The sequence below is a fragment of the Nematolebias whitei genome, chromosome 16 (assembly GCF_014905685.2).
Source record: "Nematolebias whitei isolate Nwh7 chromosome 16, NemWhi1, whole genome shotgun sequence".
Lineage (NCBI taxonomy): Eukaryota > Metazoa > Chordata > Actinopteri > Cyprinodontiformes > Rivulidae > Nematolebias > Nematolebias whitei.
The window spans coordinates 13135418-13157131 of NC_056513.1; the positions used below are offsets into that span (position 1 = coordinate 13135418).

Below are 21714 nucleotides of genomic sequence, written 5' to 3' on the forward strand. Positions count from 1 at the left end.
TATATATATATATGTGTGTGTGTGTGTGTGTGTGTGTGTGTGTGTGTGTGTGTGTGTTTCTGTGCAGTGCCCTGAGATGACTTCTGTTGTGATTTGGCACTCTATACATAAACTGAATTGAACTGAATTGATTTTGGGTCTGTCTAAAACACAAGTGCTGGTAAAACAAGCCTTTTCTGTGTGTCTTAGTTGCTCAGCTCACCATAATTCAAGACAAAGAAGTGAGTGTATTTCTCCACCTGGGCAGCCCGGGTGGAGAAACACAGATACAGACTGAGATACTGAAGGGAGGAGGAAGGTCAAGGCCAGCCAGTTTGTTCAGATACAGACACAATTGTAGTCAAATAAATTAGTTTAAAGATAATAGGACTCCCTATGAAAGAATACGGTTAAAGCTCCAAATAAAACACTATGGCCTAATTTGTTGGCAGTTTTTTTATATATCTCAATTTATAACAAAATCAATTAAAATAGGCCAAGTGAGATTGGAGCATCATATCTCTTTATAGATTTGCAGCTAATCCCAATAACTAATCTTACATGCTTGATACAACTTTTGTTGACCCAAGCCAGCATGTCGGTGCATTTTATTTTTATTTGTGCAAAGGGTGATATCAAATGCTGCAAAGGAATACAATCAAAATTTAGCACGGCATAATACATTTTTATCATGACTGATAAAGGTAAGGTTGTGAAGATAGCAAAAAGTTTTTTTTGTAGTTTGAAAAACTAACAAAAATTCAAATTAAAGTATTAACATTTAAAATAAAAACTGATTTAAAAAAGGTGTTTTCGACACTTGTTTGTTTTTTGGTGAAACAGGAATTTTCAGTAAAGTGCTTCGTATTGTTTCATCTATAACTGAACCAGACAAATCTCTTCACACATACGGGATTGTGTCGATAAGTGAAAGAGATCCTTTCAAAATAAATGTTTTATTTCCCAAACAGATGCGTCTTAAGTTTTTAAATAATACAGACGAGAATTTTGATAACTTGCAAAAGCATCATCAATTTTATTAATGTTAATCTTTAACTAAAATGTGGTTTATTTTAGGTGACCTCATTATCACTCAATGTCATTTTCAAGACTTCAATATAAAAGGACCCAAAAGAATGTGACTCTATCGTTTCCCCCAGCCTGTCCTCTCTTGCTTCACCCTTCACCCCTGTCCAATCCCTGACTGTGAATACCCTAATGACATAAACAGAGTCGTAATCACATTAAAGGCAGTTACGGCTGAGGCACTCTGAAGAGGCACTGTACTGACAACCCTCCATCTCCCCAAAGCACTCCAAGAACACCTATAAACACTTATGAATATTGGCAAAGACCTGCTATTAGCATAATCACTTTTCAGGTGTTTGTGAGTGCTCTCTCAAGCCTGGTAACTTTAGGAAATGGCCATGACATGCGGTGTCCCTCATGTGTGCCTTCCTCTTTTCCTTTCCTCTCCTTTTAGAAGACCTGTGTGCTAATCCTGTTAGCTTGTTCCTCCATTAGCTTAATGACCAATATCAGTGAGAGCTACAGTACGTGGTCTGAGCCCACTATCAGAGTTCGTCAAGGACAAAACTAAACAAAAAATGATGGAGGTCAAGCCAAGTCTGTCAACTTTTAAATGCATGTTCAGAAAGTTTAGCGTGCACGTACATCACCACACAAGTCAAGAAAAGCTGGTTTTTGTGTTTGTATTTGTATGTGGCTGAGTGGTTAGAGCAGTCGTCCTCCAATGCAAGAGTTGGGGGGTTTGATTCCACCAGCAGTCACATGCTGAAGTGTCCCTGGGCAAGACACTGAACCCCTCATGGCCTTCGACGTGTGTCCCATCGGTGTATGAATGTACACTTAAGCACTGATCAGTCTTTGTAGAGATCTAGTAGAGTGCTGTATGAATGGGTAAATGAGGGCACAGATTGTAGTGTAAAGCGCTTTGAGTAACTTGATCAGATCAAAAGTACAGTCCATTTATTTGTGCTTCAGTGAAGTAAAATAGGTGAATATTGTAGTTGCTATGTTAAACAAGTAGGTTTGGATGTTGGGTCACTATATATAAATCTGATCAAAATGGACAGCTTAGTCACTTGGACTGCTGTGTAAGTTCATGATGGAGGTGTGCGTGGAGTGTGAGGTTACTTTAACTGCTGTTTAATGACCATAATTTTCCTTCGTCTCTTGTGCTGGTTGACGTAAGGCCTTTTTTTACGTAAACCTTAGATCATATTCTCTGCTTGATAGTTGTGTTGCATTGCACTGAAAGACTTGATAACCCTAGTTTTCTTTACATTTCTAGTTTTCTAATTATTGCTTTTTCACTTCTTCCCCGTGCTTTCTTTCAGTTCTCCTCTACACTTTTGTCCTCCCTCTTCCAAAGTCCCCTCTTTCAGCCCCTGCCATGAAATGGCAGCTAAGGGCTTGTCAGTGTGGTTTCTCCTCTCTGCTGATCCTATTTCAAAGGGACCTGGAGATCCAGCATTAGCCTCAGCTCTGCTGCGCTCCAGCCCTAACTCTCCCCAGACTTTAAATTACTTGAAGGAGAGAAACAGAACAAGAGTATGAGAGCTCTTTTTTTAATCCATTAGTGGACAGATACGTTTGTAAGATCATTCTTGCACAGTTCTGTGCTTCTCCGTACTAAAAAAAAACATCAAACGCCCTGTCAAAATGTCTTTTATCCCTTTGAATAACTTTTCTTCCACTCCTTTGAGGACAGCTATTAAGGACAATAGCTGGCTTATTTAGATATCTTATGTGCCATTGTTGTGAGTCTTGGCATGCGTTGTTCTGACTTTCTGATGGGAATAACAACTATTAACGTTTCTTGTGGCGTGTTCACAGTTTGTCAAATGTTCATCGATGAACAAGCGATTGCATAGCTGTTTCTGACATATGAAACAATGAATTTATAACAGTCTGTAAAGTGTTGTGTTGTGGCTCTTGTGTCCTTCAGAAATGTTGTGGGTTGTCATTAGAACTGTCCCCTTCATGCCACACTTCTCTCCCTCTTTCGTTTGTTTCCTTCTCCCATGCCTCCTTCCTTCACTTTCAGGATTCCTCAATGTTTTTTTTATTTATTTTTTTGTCTGACAGGCGTAACACTCTAGCTAACCCTCTTATCTTCCTCTCTCGTTATTCACAATAACAGAAAAAATATATATTTTCCTTTTCTTGCATATACACTGTGCATGTGCACATGTAGGCTGGTGACGTGGAATATGTATCGGCTACAGATCAAAGAAAGGTGTACCGGAAAAAGGCAGGTTATTGCAACCAGTTTACGAGTTATGTGAGGCTCTCTGCTTAACGCTATAAAAATACACGCATAATCAGGAAATGTACATAGAGCCAAAGTTAATGTAACAGGCACATTTTATTTGTGCTTATAAGAGAGAAGGAGAGAGCAAAAACGTGTATGGGCAAATGGCTTTTTTATGATGGAAAAATTCCATAGTGGGTCAAAGCCCATTGCAGGTGGCAGCAATTAACTGTAATTTTTGCAGATTGTAATGATCCATAATTTACCATTATACCCCCTTCCAACTCTTTTTAGTCAAGAGAAAAAGGTTAGCATGGTGGTTTGATTAGGTGCACATTTTATGCCGTGCTCTGTTCTTTAAGTGAGAGTCTTCGGAGGGGGTCATAGTGGCTGTGGACACATGAGATAGAAAGTATACTACAAAACATCAAACTCTTTTTTTTTATTCCTCATCCACAACATCCCTCTTTATTCTCAGCATCAGTCCTCTTTTACTGCCCCTTCTTTTCCCCTTTGTCTCTGAGTCACAGCGAGCTTAAAACATGCAAGACATTCACCATCGTAGGGCTCTCGATTATATTCACAATCATGCATGCTTTGGCTATCTTCTCCTCTCCCAGTTCCTTGTTCTTCCTCTCTTGCGTAGTATGGCCATGGATGTTGGGGTCCGTGTCTGCAAATGACTTTAGAAGAATGCCCTTCAGTGGAAAATAAGAGAAGAAAGGATAAAAAAAAGCAAAAGATGAAAGAGAGAGCACATTTGCAAGTGGCTGATGTGTCTTATTTTGCATAGCTCTCACTTCTGTTTTCTTCTTCTCTTTTTCTATTCACCTGAGAGGATTTAAATAAATCCATAAAGCATGAAATATCAGAAATAGAAAAGTAATGCATGAACTGCATTTTCAAAGGAGTCTCCCCACCCACACACAAACAGGCATACAAATTTTCTGTGTGTTTTTTTCCTATGAATGTGCTTTTTGTGATCAAAAACTGGTACAATTTATTAACACGTTAACCCTTATTTGTATTCAGTGTTAATATGCAGCCTTCAATGCATGTCCTACTTTAGCTTTGCTAATTCTGTAAACAAGGTATTGGAGGGTAGATGAGTGTGTTTAACAAGATTAGGTGCACATTGTCAGGCAAATCTCAGGTCAGTGGACAAGTGCAATTGAAAGTCAATTACTGTTTGAATTATTTCCATGCTTTGTTCCAAAGGATTTTTACATTGCGCTTACCAAATAAAAAAACAAACAAAAAAAACAAACACATATATTAAGGTAATTTTTAATTAAAAATAAAATGTGAATAAATTACAGTAAAGTGAAAAGAGAAATTATTTTGTCTTTGTATATTAAACCATCCTTTCAAATTAATTTGTATATGTGTTTAAAAAAAACAACACTTTTTTTGTGTCATTTGAATTAAATTGTAAGTGTGAATCTTGTCATCGCACTTTTTCTTGTTAATATTGATTTAGCATGTGTTAAATGCCCTTTTTCTCTGTGTCTTTGTCAGATAAAGATGAGCCCAGCAGCTACACCTGCACCACATGCAAACAGCCCTTCACCAGTGCCTGGTTCTTGCTTCAGCATGCCCAGAACACCCACGGTTTCCGCATCTATCTTGAGAGTGAACCTGGTAGCCCTCTGACCCCCCGTGTGGCTGCAGCTCCTGGAATGGGGGGTGATTGTGCCTCCTCCCAGCCTCCCCTGCATGCTGTCCACTTGGCTGACGGCAGCCCCTACAGCCTCCTAAGGATGCCAGGTTCAGGGTCTGGTCGGGATTCAGCATCTACGCCTCGTGAAGGCCGTTACCCCCGAACACCCCCACTGTTTAGCCCACCACCACGGCACCACCTGAGCCCCGATGACCTTGCCTTGGCAACCCACCACCCTAGCGCCTTTGACAGAGTGATGAGGCTAAACTCAGTGCCATTAGAACCCCCTCAAAGCATGGACTTTTCGAGACGTCTCCGTGAGCTGGCCGGCAATGCCACTGGAGGTTCTCCACCTCTTTCCCCTAACAGACCCAACCCTATGCAACGGCTGCTGCAACCATTCCAGCCAGGTTCCAAACCTCCATTTACAGCCACGCCTCCCCTCTCCACCTCTCAGTCCCCTTCTGGCTCACACTCTACCCCCAATCTTGTATCCAATTCAGTCCAGCCAGGAACCCCTCTCAAGGCAAAGTCTTGTGAGTTCTGCGGAAAGACCTTCAAGTTCCAGAGTAACCTTATTGTGCACCGGCGAAGCCACACAGGGGAAAAGCCATTCAAGTGTCACCTTTGTAACCATGCCTGCACGCAGGCCAGCAAACTAAAACGCCACATGAAGACCCACTGTCAGAACAAGTCTTCTTTGATTAATGCCAAGTCAGATGACGGCCTCTCGACTGCGAGCTCTCCTGAACCTGGTACAAGTGAGGTATTAGGCAGTGCCACAGATGCTCTCAAGTCAGTGGTGGCCAAGTTCAAGAGTGAGAAAAATGGACTGGGGCCTGAAAATGAAGATGAAGATGAGGATGAGGAAGAAGAGGAGGAAGAGGAGGAAGAGGATGAAGAGGAAGAAGAGGAGGAGGAGGGGGAAGAAGAGGAAGTAGAAAGTAAGACTGGAGTTGAAGAAGAGGGACGGAATGACTATTGCTTCAGCCTGAGGCTTGAAGGAGCTCGTCACCACCAGAACAGTGAGGCCCTACATCCGCATCGCCGGAGCTTGTCCCGGGGACCTGGTGATGAGGACTCATCTGTGAAGATGGATCGTGCAGATGATGGAACCACCACTGCCATCAATGGCCTGGGATCTCTACCTAATGACAGCTTGACCAGGAAGCTTTTGGGTGGTGGTATTAGTCCCGACTCTATCAGCCCCTTATCCAAACGTATCAAGGTGGAAAAAGACCTTGACCCTCCCACGCCTACTATCCCAAACACAGAGAATGTTTATTCTCAGTGGCTAGCTGGCTACGCTGCCTCACGGCAACTCAAAGACCCTTTCATCAACTTCACAGGTGGGGACTCTAGACAATCACCCTTTACATCCTCATCTGAGCACTCATCAGAAAACGGCAGCTTACGTTTCTCCACTCCACCTGGTGAGCTTGATGGTGAACGGGCCGCCTCAGGACGCAGTGGCACCGGCAGTGGGGCCAGCACTCCCCACGGTGGCAGTGGGAACGGCAGACCGAGCTCCAAGGATGGCCGCCGCAGTGACACCTGTGAATTTTGTGGCAAGGTGTTTAAGAACTGCAGCAACTTGACTGTGCACCGACGCAGTCACACTGGAGAGCGGCCATACAAATGCGAGCTGTGCAGCTACGCCTGTGCACAGAGCTCAAAACTCACCCGCCACATGAAGACCCATGGACAGATGGGCAAGGACGTGTATAAATGTGAAATTTGCCACATGCCTTTTAGTGTGTATAGCACTCTAGAGAAACACATGAAGAAATGGCACAGTGACCGCTCTTTGGCTAATGACATTAAAACTGAATAAGCAAAGAGCAGTTGTCTTTCAGCTCCTTTGGCTAAAAAAACAACCCTTGCTGACTGGACAATGAGCATGGGGAAAAGACAACAGGGTTAGACACCAGAACGCAGTGCAGCCCTGCTTTCATCCTCTTGGAGAAAGCTTGATGCATGATCCACGATTGGGGCAATACTATTGCATCAGAACTTTTTGAGCCTTTCTATTGTGCAATAATTGACACATTTTGTATTTTTTGTAACTGGACAGCATGCTTGGTGTGTTTTGGCTACTTAGAGAGAAAAAATTGTCCTTGGCTAGTGGGTCTGGTTGTACATGTGTCGCTGTTGATACTTTCAATTTTGTCAACATAAAAAAAGATTAGTTTAACCCAAGCTGCATACATACTGTTTTACATATCATGTGCAGTTTTGTGTTCAAGCATAGCAGACGGTGTCATATTTTCAAAACATCAAGACAAGCAGGGTCGAACATAAAACCAATCCTTGTGAAAGAATTTCCATGCAACATCGAAAAAAGATTTATATCTATATGTATATATAAAATTGACGGCCTATAAAATGCTAGGCACTAGCGCCCTTAAAATACGTCTTTTACAAACATCATTGAACTTAATAACGTGGTGTGAAATGACAACAAAGAGTGCCTTGGATATTTTACTTGCATTAGTTAATCCTCCTTATTGCTATAAGCTCGGAGTTTCAGCTATAAAAGAATACAGGACTTTTTTGTGCACATGTAGAAGAGGCAGGTCCTTGCATCAAGCACCTGCTTAGCAGAAAATAGGGAACCAGCTGAAACAAACAAACAAAAAATGTGTATCTTTGGAAAAACATTCATCTGCCTGACTTGTGTATATTGACGTTATCACGATTACAATTTTGTTTACTGGCATGCTACATGCTTAAACGGGGTCAGACTTCAACGTGTAGGTGTTGGTGTTTGTTTCTGGTACAACTGAAAGGGTACTCTGACAAGCTGTTTTAACCGACATAAAGCTCTTACTTTTCCAGAGTGTTTATTTTCTTTGAAAATTAAAAGTGCAAGTCTTATTTTGCAGCTAATTCTTCTGTGTTAGCCAGGCAGGCAGTAATTCCAGCAGTCACTTGAAGACAAAGTGGGATTTTGTTATTGTAAGTCAGGTTTTGGGTGGGTTGTGAGCATTAAGGTGGGTGAGGGTCAAGGTATTGAGTGGGTCGAGCAGGTGTCTTTACAATTCAAAAGTTCTTCGAGTGATAATTCTTTTCATCATGATATTTTTGAATTTGGAACCTATTTTATGAACTCATACTTGGAATGATCCAAAACGGAATCATGCAACAATAATTCTAAATGCAGTAAATTACCTGTTAAAGACTTTTAAAGGTTTTATGAATGCTTTTTTTTCTTGTTTTAGAACTTGTTTTTTATACCTTCAACCCCCATCATTGATACTGATATAGCACTTGTCACTCTGCCTTGGATTCTGTATCTGTCTCTGTAATCGGAGGTACAGTTGGTTGAGTATAAAATGAAGACCAGATTTTAGATCTGGTACTACCTACATGCACTGTTCAATTTTCCCAGTTTACAGTTGGGCGCTCAAGGGAAAACTTGCTCTTATGCTGAAAGTGTGGTGTCATTACTTTGCATTAAAAGAAAACTAATGTGTTGATTTAGAAAATTTTGCCAGCCATGTTTCTTTCAGAGAGCTAACGATTAGTGTGGCTCTTAGAGGTGTTGTTGCAGGAATTGCCATAGAAATATCCTGTTTCATACCCACCTAATAATTATACAATAAAACTCTACAAAATTGGTTTTTATAAAATAAATAAAATGTCTTTTTTTTTAAGTAACACTTCAATATATTTAGAGGAGAACCTTATTTAAATTGATTTTTTTTTTTTGTTTGTTAATGTTTCTCTTCTTTACTGTGGTGACATCCAGGATTTGATCACTATAATTCAGTGGTTCCCAACCCTGATCCCTGAGGAACACCATCCTGCATGTTTTAGTTGTTCCTCTGCTCCAACACACCTGATTGGAATGAAAGGGTGATTATCAGTCTTCTTCCAAATTTAAGGAAGTAATTAAGCCACTGAATCAGGCGTGTAGGAGCAGGGAATCTGCTAAAATATGCAGGATGGTGTTCCTCAAGGATCGCGGTTAGGACCACTGCACTATATAATGAACTGTAAAGAACACGACTCTCATTTTTTGCCTTTACTATACAAAAATCTTCAGGTTGAACAGAAATTTGCATCAAGGAGAGATTTATGATATATAAATATAGAGAGAGAACTTAAAACACATAGGAAAATGCACTCATGTAAGTTCCTATGTTCAAAACACATTTATGGTCTACTTTTTTCCTGTATTTAGAATGGTATTTGAAATTAATGTTCACATAGTGTAGGCACTTATAGTATTTATGTTGGAGCCTGTATTTTTAACTGTTTTGCCTGTACTCTTTAAAGGTCTCAATGTACTCTTTTTTTTTTTTTCTGTAGTGAAAAAAAAATCCCAACATGCTGCCACCGTATATTTTCTTAATTTGGCAGGATAATATAGTGTGAATAATTTGTATGCTTGAATTTTTTTTTTTTATAAGATAATGTGGTGTTCCCCAAGGGTGAGAGGTCATATGATGGCCTTTTCAGGCAGTCCCGCTGGAGTAGCCACAATGAGGTAAAACAGGTGGTTGTACATATCGTTTTAGTTTGTTTATATATTTTTCTCTCCTGCCATTTTATATGCAGTAATACAAGCTATTGTTGGGTTTTCTTGGTAGCCAACTTTTTATCGTCCTTGATCATGTACCACCTGATAACATTCCAGCTGTTCTTTTTTAGTTTTATTTTTTGGAAAAAGAGACATTTTGTCATATGCAATCAGCATCACATTTTTTTTTTATTGACAAAATCAACCATGGTGCTTTATTGTTTGAATGGTACAGGTCATATGCAAGGCATATTCTAAACAGAACAGAAATCCAGAAAATAAAGTTTTGGTACATGTTGTCATGCAGTTTGTCTTGAGGTAGATTTATGTTTCCAGCCTAATTTGTTCTGTATTTACTTTCAAGCTATTTGCTCTGAACTGAACTTGAAGTTGGCCTTTTGGCAGTGGTCAACGTTATTTATTGTGACTGTACACACACACACACACACGCGCGCGCGCGCACTCTGTTCAGAACAGACTCACTACAAAAACACAAATCAGTTCAGTTTTCTCCCTCTTGATGAATTGTGATGGCTTCATTTCACAGTTTGATGACCAAAGGTCATTGACCAACGTTTATGAATTATTTTAGCTTGACTTACAGGTTTGTTGTTGTTATGTTTCAGATATGGAAATGCCACTCTATTGTCAGCTGTTCTCTGCATTATTCTCTTCACTCAGCCATTTTGTCTTGAAAAAATAAAAAAAAAGTATTACATAAACATCTGAATTTGGGACTTCTTTTTAATATAATTTGCTAGGTTACTCTCTCCTGAAAGATATAAATGCTGTACATTCATACTGTAAATTAAAATCCAAGCATTTCTTGAGATAATGCGTATTGCCTAACGCCTTTCAGGCCAAAGTTTAAGAACTAAAATCTTACATTAAGAAACAAACGACAAAGATAAAGCTATTTTTGTCTAATCGTGAAAATATTATCCCCTATTTTATGCAATATTGTGATGTTTTGCGTGATCTTTCACTATTAGTGCATGGAGTTTGGGTTGTATATGACTTTCAAATTTTAATTCACAATCTGTACATTTCACTGAAATATAGCCTTTCTGTGCCAGCTAATGCTGGTTAGCTTTGGTGACCATCTTGATTTGGATTGTCTCCACCATTCTTTTGTAGACGTACAGACAATGATCATTTTCTGAAAGTTTATTGAAATCCCTTCAGTGGTTCATAAGACAAACTGAGTTGACTAAAACAGTTTTAATGCAACATTGTGTGATTTGTTGTGTTTTAAGCATGCATAGATGCTCAACTACTACCACCCAAAATTGTAGCTCTAGATTTGCTGGGCTGTTGTATCTGCAACAGTCTCCCCCAGTTTTCATTTTCCGTTTGTCCTCTCATTTCTATTTTTTTTAATTAAATTATTTTGTTTAATTTCTTTTGTCATCATTGTTGTTTTTTTTTGGTTGTACTTTTTAAGAGGCTTTACTTAACTTCATGTGTCTTTCCATGTCCCGGTCTTTACTTTGTTGCCTCCTCTCTCCGCTGAAGCACTGGAGGGCAACGTGACAGACTAATCACTCTCCTTGTCCAAGCCCGACACTGTTTGCCTTGCAGGGCCAGATTAAAGTTCACAGATAGAGAGAGGTTCCTGCTTAGGCCAGGTGTTGACAGTTGAGATAAAGCAGAGTTGCAAGGAAGTGTAGCTGGTTGGGTGGGTGTTGGAAGAGAGGAATTATTCGCCTGTGTGTTCTTGTGCTTTTATTGTGGGCTATTGTAATGTTTAGAAGAACCGTTGCTTGAGCTTAGTTGTTGAAGATCACCCAAGTTCAATGTCAGGGCGGACAACAATGCCCTGGCCCACAAATCCTACCACCAATCAACCCATGCATAGCAGACATACTTTTCCCATAGCAGGCTCCCAGCCCTTGCCCACCATCTTCTTACTCGTGCCCCTCCTCGTGCAGACATGTCCTTAACTTGTGAAAGCAGCTCTTGACATGGAGTAGCTCTTCGGAAGTTTAGTTTGATTAAAAATATGCATTGTTGTCTTGTGTAAATCCTTTTTTCTTTGCAAAACAAAATGTTGGAAACACAGAACTGTTTATTTCTTCTTAATCTTATGGGGGGATATCTGTCAGATAGGAACACTATATTTATTTTAGTATTTATATATATTTTAAGGCTTTATAAACAATTCCCACACTCTTGCAATGTTCTAATCTTTTAAACCTACACAATTTTTCCAACATACGTATATGTACTGTACAGTACTGTAAAATTTTATTCACCAGCTCTGCAGAACAACAGCTTGGTTCCGGTTGGGCTCCAGTTCTGCAGAAATACCCTGCAGCGACGAAGCCCACCGCCCTGTCCAGGTTGACGTGTGCGTGGATAATTGAGCTTCAGGAAGCTTCAGGATTATTTGCGACTTTCTTCCCAGTTCTGTGAGCTTCATAGATAGCATAGATTTGGATTGCAAAACTTTCCTTCTATTTTGTCAGAAAGCAGCGTCCGGAAGCACTGTTGGCTTCTGGGTAATGTAGTTCTTATGACTGGTCTTACAGTGTATGCTTATTGAAAGAAAACTACAAAATGGCAGCACCTGTCTGAGGTATTATTTATTTTTTTGTTATCCTTTTATCCCATATCGTCCCAATCACACGAGTAATATTAAAGTTGACAATCCTTGAAAAACTGCGAAAGACTGAGTCCACAAAAGTCGAATCGCAAAGTAGTGAGGGACTGCTGTATATTGTTCTAAAACACTCCTAAATGGATAAAATGACCGTCCTCCTTTTTCTCTGCTTCCTCATTCTGCCTCTGTCCCGGTATGTGTTTAAGGAAGTGAAGACCTCCTGGGCCAGGTGTCTCCTGCAGCTCCAGGGCCACACGTGGCTCTTCTGTCCCACTGCAGTGACTCTGTCCAACTATGACCAAAAACTACCATAAAAATATATTTTTATTAAAGTCTTTTTTTTTTTTCCCTTGTCCTGTCCGGCATTGTGACACTTAGAATTATTGTCTGAGTGTCAAAGTCATGCCCAACAGATTTACTTTCACAAGCAGAGCATTATGACTGGCCTTAATGCTCCACTTGATTTATAAATTAAATTTGATTAGAATATGCTTTGGGTTTGTTTCAGATGTAATGGACACGGGGACGGAAAACAAAGAAGATAACAAAGCAGAAAAGTGAGAGAAGAGTTAAAATGTAAAGAAGGAGATAGGAATAGAGGAGAGAGAGAGGGATAAAGAGAACACAAATCAACATCATTGAAGTCTGACTGTAGACCTGCGGAAAGAGAAAAAACAAACAAACAACAAAACCAAGAAACCACAACAACAAACAACTTATATAATGATAGTTATAACATCATTAGAAAGTATTTTATACAGTACATGGTAATACAATATATATTTGATGGCCACCACAACCCAACTGAGTGTGTATCTGATAAACACCTGAATCTAAACACCTGTGTGAGCATGCTTATCACTATACGGTTTCTCCATAAAAATGTTCAATAGTGGATGTGGGGACCCATAAACCCGTCCCCACAGGACACGAAGTTAACACAGGGAAGACCGGAACCACAGACACACAGCGGCCCCCAAGCCCGGAACTCCGGTAGTCCCCCAACAGGGATACCCGCACCCCCCAGAGAGAGAAGCAAAGGGAAGCCCTGGGCGATCCCCAGCAACCACAATGCAGAAACCCCCAGGAGGCCATAGCGACGAGTCAACAGGCCCCGCCGGCAACCCGCCCCTCCAGAGTGGATCCGGCCATGGACACCAAGCCCCGAGTCCCGAGGTCATACCACCCCTCAACAGAGGCCCGACAGAGCCAGGGCACCCAGGCCCCCGCAGGCAGCCACCATGTCTTTTTTAGCAAAATTTTCGTTCCAGTCTTTTGCAAATATGTGAATGAAACATTTTGGAGGCAAAGAATCAATCGAACAGTTTGTCCGTTAGCTGTCTTTTTATTTTCAACTTTTAACTCTCAAATTCAGCAGGAATATGAACATTTTAAACATATTTGAGACAAGTTACTGAAAGAACAGTTATACGCACACATCACAGATGACATTTTTATGAGTCTTTGAAGCTAGGTATTTTACAGAAGTCCTTTAGCCCAAAAATATTAAGAAAGAAAAGCTTGTCTTTAATCAAAACAAAACAAAAGTTAAAGAAAATGAAGCTCCCTACCTTTATTAAAAGAAGTTGACCCAAAGAAACATTCATAGGAACAATATGCATTAATTAATAAACGTGTACTTTTTATGTTAAAGTGGAATACTTATACATTTTCCAAGAATATACATGTCTCATATGAACTTGCATCTGTGTTTACATTTTATTAACAAGATTTTGGTATTTATATTATAACACTGTATTTATTAACAACACATAACATTATAGTATAATTTTTATAAAGTAATAAAATTAGTATTTATATGGATTATTTTTTGGGCTGTAGTAGCTCAGTGGTTAGCGGTGGTTTTGTGACCCTAAGGCTGCAGGTTCAAGTCCAGGATGCATCAGGAAGGACATCCTGCGAAGAACAATTGCCTTTTGAATATGTTTGCTTGCTGTGGTGACCCTCGCTGAGGGGAGCAGCTGAAAGAAAAACAACGAGTCGTATCTGTATTTAAAGCTTCAAGTATGTTTTTCAGCTCTAGTTCGATTTTATTGAGCAAGGGAAAGGGCAGGGAATTTGTTTGCAAAAGTTGCAAGCTGTTGACCTCAGCAAAGCTGGAGACATCTTGTCCTGGTTGAGGGTGTAGTAGATGCATTAAATTATTTTATGTGATCCCTTTAATATGCCATGTCAACATTATGCCCTTCTGACTCTTCAGTGCTTGTTTATTGCTTCCGTGGTTCTTTTGCACTTTTTTCAGCAATTGCTGCAGATTTACTCTCGGATTTTGGAGGGCTTGAACCCCTCTCACGAGTGTCTGTGAGTAGAGGAAGACTGAAGAGGCCGACTGCAGCTGTGCAATAGTGTTGTGCAGTGGAGAGGGGGGCCTTGTCCGGGCTCCTTGCAACAATATAAAAGCACTAATCACCCAGGACAGCTGACACCCAGTGCCTAACTGTATTTCTCAGTTGTGCTCACACATACACAAAGAGCTGAGGATTGCTACTCGTGGGTGAAGGGAGAGGAGCTCTTCCTGGATGAGACCTGCAGGTCTGGTTCTGCTAGAAAACAAAAAGTCTGTGTTTTGTCTATGGGGGCTAATGCTTCAGGGCTAAAAGCGCTCTCTTATATAGATGCACATATATAAAACTTTACTGTACAAAGGCATGAAGAAGTGCACTCAGGCACAATTAGGAAAATTTTCCCTCATGCATGTTTGCATGCAGAATCAAACATACATGCCTATTCTGGAACATTAACCACAGAGTGGACTGGCTACACACACACACTCAAACACACGTGCATACACAAAAGTGTCTTCGGGAATTTGACCTTTTCCCAAAAGCCTCCCTTTCCTGCCTTTGCTCCCCTCCCCCTCTGGCTGTGTGAAGACTGAAGGGGTCAAGGGTTAGGTTTTGGGGGGCTGAAGATTAGGTTTCACATGACTGAGCACCTTTGTTGGGGCAGACCAGCAAAAAGGAAACGTCCAGGAGGGTAGCCGTGTCTGTCTGAGAGGAAAAAAACAGGAGGGGGAAGGGAAGGAAAAGAGACGGATGGATGGACGAAGGGACAAGGCTTTGGTTGAGGTCTGACGAGAGAAGCTGAAGTGCAAGATCAAGGAGGAAGTGCACGAGAAGCACAGGGCAGAGGACAAGGGCAGAAAAAGAGAAAATGTGAAAGCACAAAAAAAGTAAAACATCCAAATTCCTGACTTCATGGCCTCTCTTCTTACACCTCTCCTCTTTCTGACCATGTGGCTTCTGTGTCAGGCTGCAGCCAGCCAGCGTCCTCAGAGCCTGCTGGCTGCGCCGATTTCCCCCATGACCACACAGTGAGAAGAAAGTCCCAGCCAAAATAGTAAAATGGATCACAGCAGAATCAAACCCCTCCTTCTCCCCGTTCTCTCTACTTCACAACATCTGAGTCGCAGTCTGCCCGCTAGACAATGTGCGCTGTAACTGGCAGGGAAAACCTTGGCAGAGACCTGGATTACCTCGCTTGTGAAGTAATGCTTTAAATGTCTCTAAGTGCACTTTTTCTTCTGCCCCATACATCTCAGCACTGGAGGAAAAGATTTTAATGACGTGCAACAGTTTCAACAAAATGACTCACAGAGGTGGGACTGGTATTGCTGATGGCTTCCAGATAAGGTGAAAACTTTGACCTTAGAGTGAAAAAGAGGGACGGGGGCAGCGGGTGAGCGAAGAAGGAATGTGTTGAATATATCAAATGCAGGCTATAACTGAGACGACACTCTTCTGGTTTCATGCTACATCATCACACATGAACTTTGGCCTTTAATATTGACTTTGTGGACACTGCCTTCCTTAAAGAGATAGCACTTTGAAATGTCCTGTAGTTACCAATCATTAGTACCTTATCTGTAAAATCAATCATGGAGCACAGAGTATAGGAAAATAAGCAAAAGTCTTTGTCCAGGCCAGGCTAGCTGTTCATTAGATCCACAAAAGAACATTAGCTAAGGTATTTGTGCTACTTTTTTTATGTATCTTTATACTAACACACTAGGGCTAGCCTTGTTGTGGTCATGGATCTGCAGGAACTGTGGTGTGGCATCAGTATGTGGTTCATCCATCAGTGAACACATTTTCTTAGACACTACAGGGTTGGCTCATTCCAGGATGGAGAAGAAGGGAGGTTGTCAGGAAGTAGAGCAAAGGACTGAAGATTTTAGAAACGGACTGAACTGACCTTGAACCTCTGAGTGTGCAGTTCAGAGTGTCAATTTTCTAATGTTCATTTGCCTTAATAAACTCAAACAGTCTGTTTATCTGTGTGCATGGCATTATTCCTATATCCATCAGAGTGTGCACTGACATGCATGAGTTTACGCATGACTATTGCTGTAAATGTGTTGCCCAGGTGTATCGCAAGCCACCCAATCCAGTAATAGTCACTTTTAAAACGGTTCCTCATGCAAAAAACGTCGTTTTACGCCATAAAGTACGTTGTAAATCCATTCAAAACTTCGCTTTTTTACGCCGTTGCCAGACTACCTACTAAACGCTGAAAATTACGGCGTTTATTTTGGGTATTGAATGCTGCTTTTTATGCATGACGCCGTTATAAATGGTGTAATTTCTTCTCTTGGGTACAGTTTAAATTGCGTGAATAAAAAAAATATGGGGAGGGGCTTGCAAAATTTAATAAAACGGCATCTTTTACAACGTAAATTGCGGCAAAATTGCACCGTTTATAATGGTGTCACGTGTAAAAAGCGGTGTTCAATGCCCAAAATAAACTCCGTAATTTTCGTTGTTTAGTAGGTAGTTTGACAACGGCATAAAACAGCATAGTTTTGAACGGATTTATGCCGTGTTTTACGGCGTAAACCAACGTTTTTTGCGTGAGGAAGCGTTGTAAAAGTGACTATTACTGGAGTGAGTGGCTTGTGATACAGGTGCACTGTTGGCAAAATGGCCAGTGTAGCCAGTAAAACAAGGTCAGATTGTCAGCACCTTCAGATGTGTGTGTTCCTGTTCTTACCTGCATGGGTTTAGATGTGTGTGTGAGACAAAGAGTTGTAGTCTATGTATACAGGTAGAGATGGCAAGGTTCCAATTAACTGTCCTGTAAATAAAGAGCCAAAGTTCACCTTCTGGTTTTTTTAAACCATTATATCTCATTGTCACGAAGACTGGACAGCAACTCTAGAAATGTACATTTTATAGCTTGTAAACCACTATACATCATTAACGGAAGACTTCTAAATCTCATTAAATCAGGCTGATATCTAACGAAACTACGTGCAAATAAACATTTTTTTATTTTACTTTTATGGTTTGTTGCCCCACAGAAACATATTGCACATGTAAATTGTATTTTTGTAATATTTGTGTTGTAAATGTCCATCCAACCATCCATTATCTTTTACCCGCTTCTTCCATTTTGGGTCAAGAGGGTCGCCGGTGCCCATTTACGGCAATCAGTGTGCGAGGGGTGGGGTACACCCTGGACGGGTCGCAAGTCCATCTCAGGAACACATAGAGACAAACGAGACAAACTAACATTCACTCTCTCACTCACACCTAGGGACCATTTAGAGTTACCAATCAGCCTAACATGCATGTTTTTGGTCTGTGGGAGGAAACCGGAGTACCTGGAGAAAACCCATGCATGCACGGAGAGAACATGCACACTCTACCCAGAAGGGCCTCTGGACCGGGATTTGAACCGGGAACCTGCTCGCAGAGAGGCAGCAGCTCTACCAGTTGCACCACCATGCTGCCCATTGTAAATGTCCAATTATGAAACATATCACTGCTTTAAAAGCAGGAGTCGGAGGAGGCGATTAATATAATGTTCCAGATCTTTGGAGCAGTTTTAAACAAATGGATGCAAAAAGTCGGAGAAACTTATTTAAATGCAGTATTTCATTGCAAAAACAAAAACAAAATAAAAGCAAACATAATTTGTTTGTCTATCCTAATGTAGTTACCCTGTCGAAATCTTAGCGTTGTTGAACGGAAGGAAAAACAATGACGTGAAACAACGTTACACATTTTGTTGGTGACTGATTCAAAAAAATTTTGGGGGGTATGTGTGCTGGATGGCAGCAATTTGAGTCCATGGCCTCCTCAATAAACCACTTTTTCAAAGGATTTCATCAACTTTGAAGAAATCCCCATCTCATGACTTTGATCCACTGCAAGAGGTCAATGGTGATGCAAGAAGCAGCTCACCATCAAATTAGTTTGCCAGCATGCAAAGATGCAAGATTTGGGTTGGTGAGTTCTTGTTGAAGTTTGCTTGGAGTCAAAGCGTTCACATTCACTTATCACAGTTTCATAATGTGCTCTGTGACATTGCTTCATTTTTCAAGATTTACAGGCCATGTCATGTTTAATGTAAGAAGAGACATTGTGGAAAAAGCACTATTTTATATGCTAAGACAAAAATTGACAGTATCGGATGCACATGTTTGGTAGAAGTTCCTTCCAAAAAGATGTGCAAATATTTTTGTCAATAGTTTGCAGTTCTATTTTTTGACTCAGGTCATTTCGGTGTGAACATCACAGTTTAAGAACCAAGTCAAGCTTTTTTCGGGAATGTGATGGACCTGGGTGGCACTAAAACAACTAAAACAACTAAAACAACCGGATCACTGTAGTGCAAATATTAATTTGGCTTATGATTATAACAAACCCCTTTTTCTTTAACAAACATCCATCTATTATCTTTATCCACTTCTTCCTTTGCGGGTCACGGGGGTCACTGGTGCCCATGTCCAGCTATCATTGTGCGAGAGGCGGGGGACACCCTGGACAGGTCACAAGTCCATCACAGGGACACATGGAGACAAATGAGACAAACAACCATTCACTCTCTCACTCACACCTAGAGACAATTTAGAGTTACCAATCAGTCTAACATGCATGTTTTTGTTCTGTGGGAGGAAACCAGAGTACCCAGAGAAAATCCAAGCACGCACAGAGAGAACATGCAAACTCCACCCAGAAAGATCCCGGGCCGGGACTTGAGCCGGCAACCTTCTCGTTGAGAGGCGACTACTACCAACTGCACCACGGCGCCACCTGTTCAACAAATAATACAAATTGCAAGACCAAATGCTCAAATGTTCATTTAGTGGTTGAACAGAGTAGTCGACGAGTCGATTCTGGGATATCTTGTGAGTTTTTATATTTCATGTTGACTAGTTGCACCCACGCTGTTCCCAACCCTATTCCACCCAATCCACATGGTGGATTAAATAAAATAAAACTAAAAACATCAGCATTTTTGCAGCTTGATAATAGTTTTGCTTTTCCGTTGACTTATTTGCAGTATGATAAATGGTAGGAGCATAAATATGCGCCCAATGATTTTTTTTGTTTTGTTTTAAATAATAATTGACGGGTTTATTTGATTTTTTAAAACTTTTTTTTGAAAATATGATATAGCATCCATAGGCGTCGCAACCATTATATGTGATGGGGACAAGTCCCCCCCACATTAACAAAACGTTCATTTGGACCCCCCACTTTTACTATGAAACATTAGTTCAGGCGGCGAAGTTTCTCTTTCTTCGTGAATGAATCCATTCCACTTGATTAATAGGAGAATACTCAATCTAATAAAACTCCACTCCAGGTTTTCCTGGTTACCTCCTGAGTCTGCTGAGTCTCCTGCTTTGGTAGAAAACGGGCACAGGTGCAGGAGATGGAGACATCTCTGTGTTGCTCACTCGCCAGTTTAGCAGCTTAGTGTGGGCAGTTGTTGACCAGGGGGTTGATCATCAACATATATTCATGTTAGGAGGATGCTTGAGTGCAGCACTACGTCTATATCATGTTATCTTAGCAGTGTGACGCTGTAAGATGCTGCAAGTGTAAGAGACGCTGTGTGTTCAGGTGTATTAAAGTTGAAATGTCTTTAAAACCACACACCTTATTGTCCTCAAGCTTCATAAGAAACATCATTTAGATGAGGAGTGTTGAACACAAGTAAAAATGTCTAGTGGTGATGTTTTTTATTTCTCTATAAACACAAATAGTGCCGATCTGACGCTCTGTATCAAAGTGTATTAAAATTAAAATGTCTCTAAAACCCACAGCTGAATTTACACAAACTTGGTGAGAAATATGCTTTAAATGTGTGGAAGTAAAGCAAATCTAGGTGAAATGTTGCTTTTTTTGTACATTAGTGCACATTTCTTTTGCGCACACACGCGCGCGCACACACCTACACACACTGTTCTGTCCCCCCCACATTATGGAGGCTTCTGACACCCTTGATAGCATCTTGAGTTCCTATGACGTCATCGACTAGTTGAAGTCGACTCTTGTCATGTTAAAGTCGACTTTTAAAAAATTATAGTCGTTTAACCCCTATTAGTGAATAACTTTATTGCTTTTATCGTTACTATCATAGATTGTGACGGAACAAATGTCCACCACGTCTCTTTTGAACAGTCAATCGTTCTGCTCTGTTGTTAAATGTTCAATTATCTAAAAATCGAAAAGACTACTTTGACCCTCAGGATTTCTAATGTCCTGGTTTGTGGCTGAATATGATCACATTTGAGTTATATTTTATTTACATGTGTTTACCCTTTTAGCCTTTCTAATCAATATTTACCCAATTTGTATTCTCATACACATGCCCTTAAATGTTTTTTGGTGTACTTAAGGGATACTGAGGTACTGACCCTTCCTGTGGGGGCAAGCAGAGTTCTGTGATCCACTCCAGCTGCTGTTGGGGTGATGGAGGCTAAGACTGATGAGGTTGAAGGGTGAAGGGCATTAAAAGTTACTGAAGGTTTCTGAGAATTGTTGCTCTGCTCTAGGTTCACTCTCGGTTCAGTCCTGAGGCCCAAGGGGTTACAGAGAGCGGGATGTATGGGGGAGCGAAGAGGGAGTGTAGGGCTACAGTCACATGTTTGACCTGGCAGACCTTTAGCTCACTACACCCTATACATACTTTCCTCTGCCTGCTTGTACAGTTTTTATGTATGGACTTGTCCATTTAAACCATTTTTCTGAATAACATTAGGAGTTTCTCTCAGAATAGGAGAAGCAGCATTTTGTTACAAACACCATTGCTTTTTAAAACTATGGTTTTATTCTTCCTGATTATTTCATAAATACATATATATATATGTTCTCCGTTCATTTTGCTAGATCTAAAGGCAAACACAAACACAAAAACACATGCAAACACAAAAACACGTAAACACTAAAAAAAACCAAACACAAACACTAAAAAACATCAAATGCAAACACAAAAAACAAATGCAAACACTAAAAAACAAATGCAAACACAAATAACAAACGCAAACACAAAAAACACATGCAAACACAAAAACGCAAACACAAGAACACAAACGCAAACAAAAAACAAACACAAAACATCAGATGCAAACACAAAAAACCAAACGCAAACACTAAAAACAAAAACACAAACACATAAAACAAACACAAACACAAAAAAACATGCAAACACAAAAACAAATGCAAACGTTGTAAACGTTGAAAACAACTGCAAACAGTGAAAACAGCTGCAAACAGTGAAAACAATTGCAAACATAGAAAACAACCGCAAACAGTGAAAACAATTGCAAACATAAAAACAACCGCAAACAGTGAAAACAATTGCAAACAGTGAAAACAACTGCAAACAGTGAAAACAGCTGCAAACAGTGAAAACAA

General features: G+C 40.5%; 1 protein-coding gene across 1 annotated transcript in view; it reads left to right on the plus strand.

The window, feature by feature from the left end:
- LOC119422340 (B-cell lymphoma/leukemia 11A) overlaps window positions 1-7199 on the plus strand; it is a 41302-nt gene extending 34103 nt beyond the window's left edge. The window contains exon 3 of the mRNA XM_037689696.1: window positions 4775-7199. Within this exon, the coding sequence (XP_037545624.1) occupies window positions 4775-6750 (1976 nt within the window). The 3' untranslated portion in view covers window positions 6751-7199. The remainder of the gene's footprint in view (window positions 1-4774) is intronic.
- Window positions 7200-21714: the final 14515 nt, after the last annotated feature.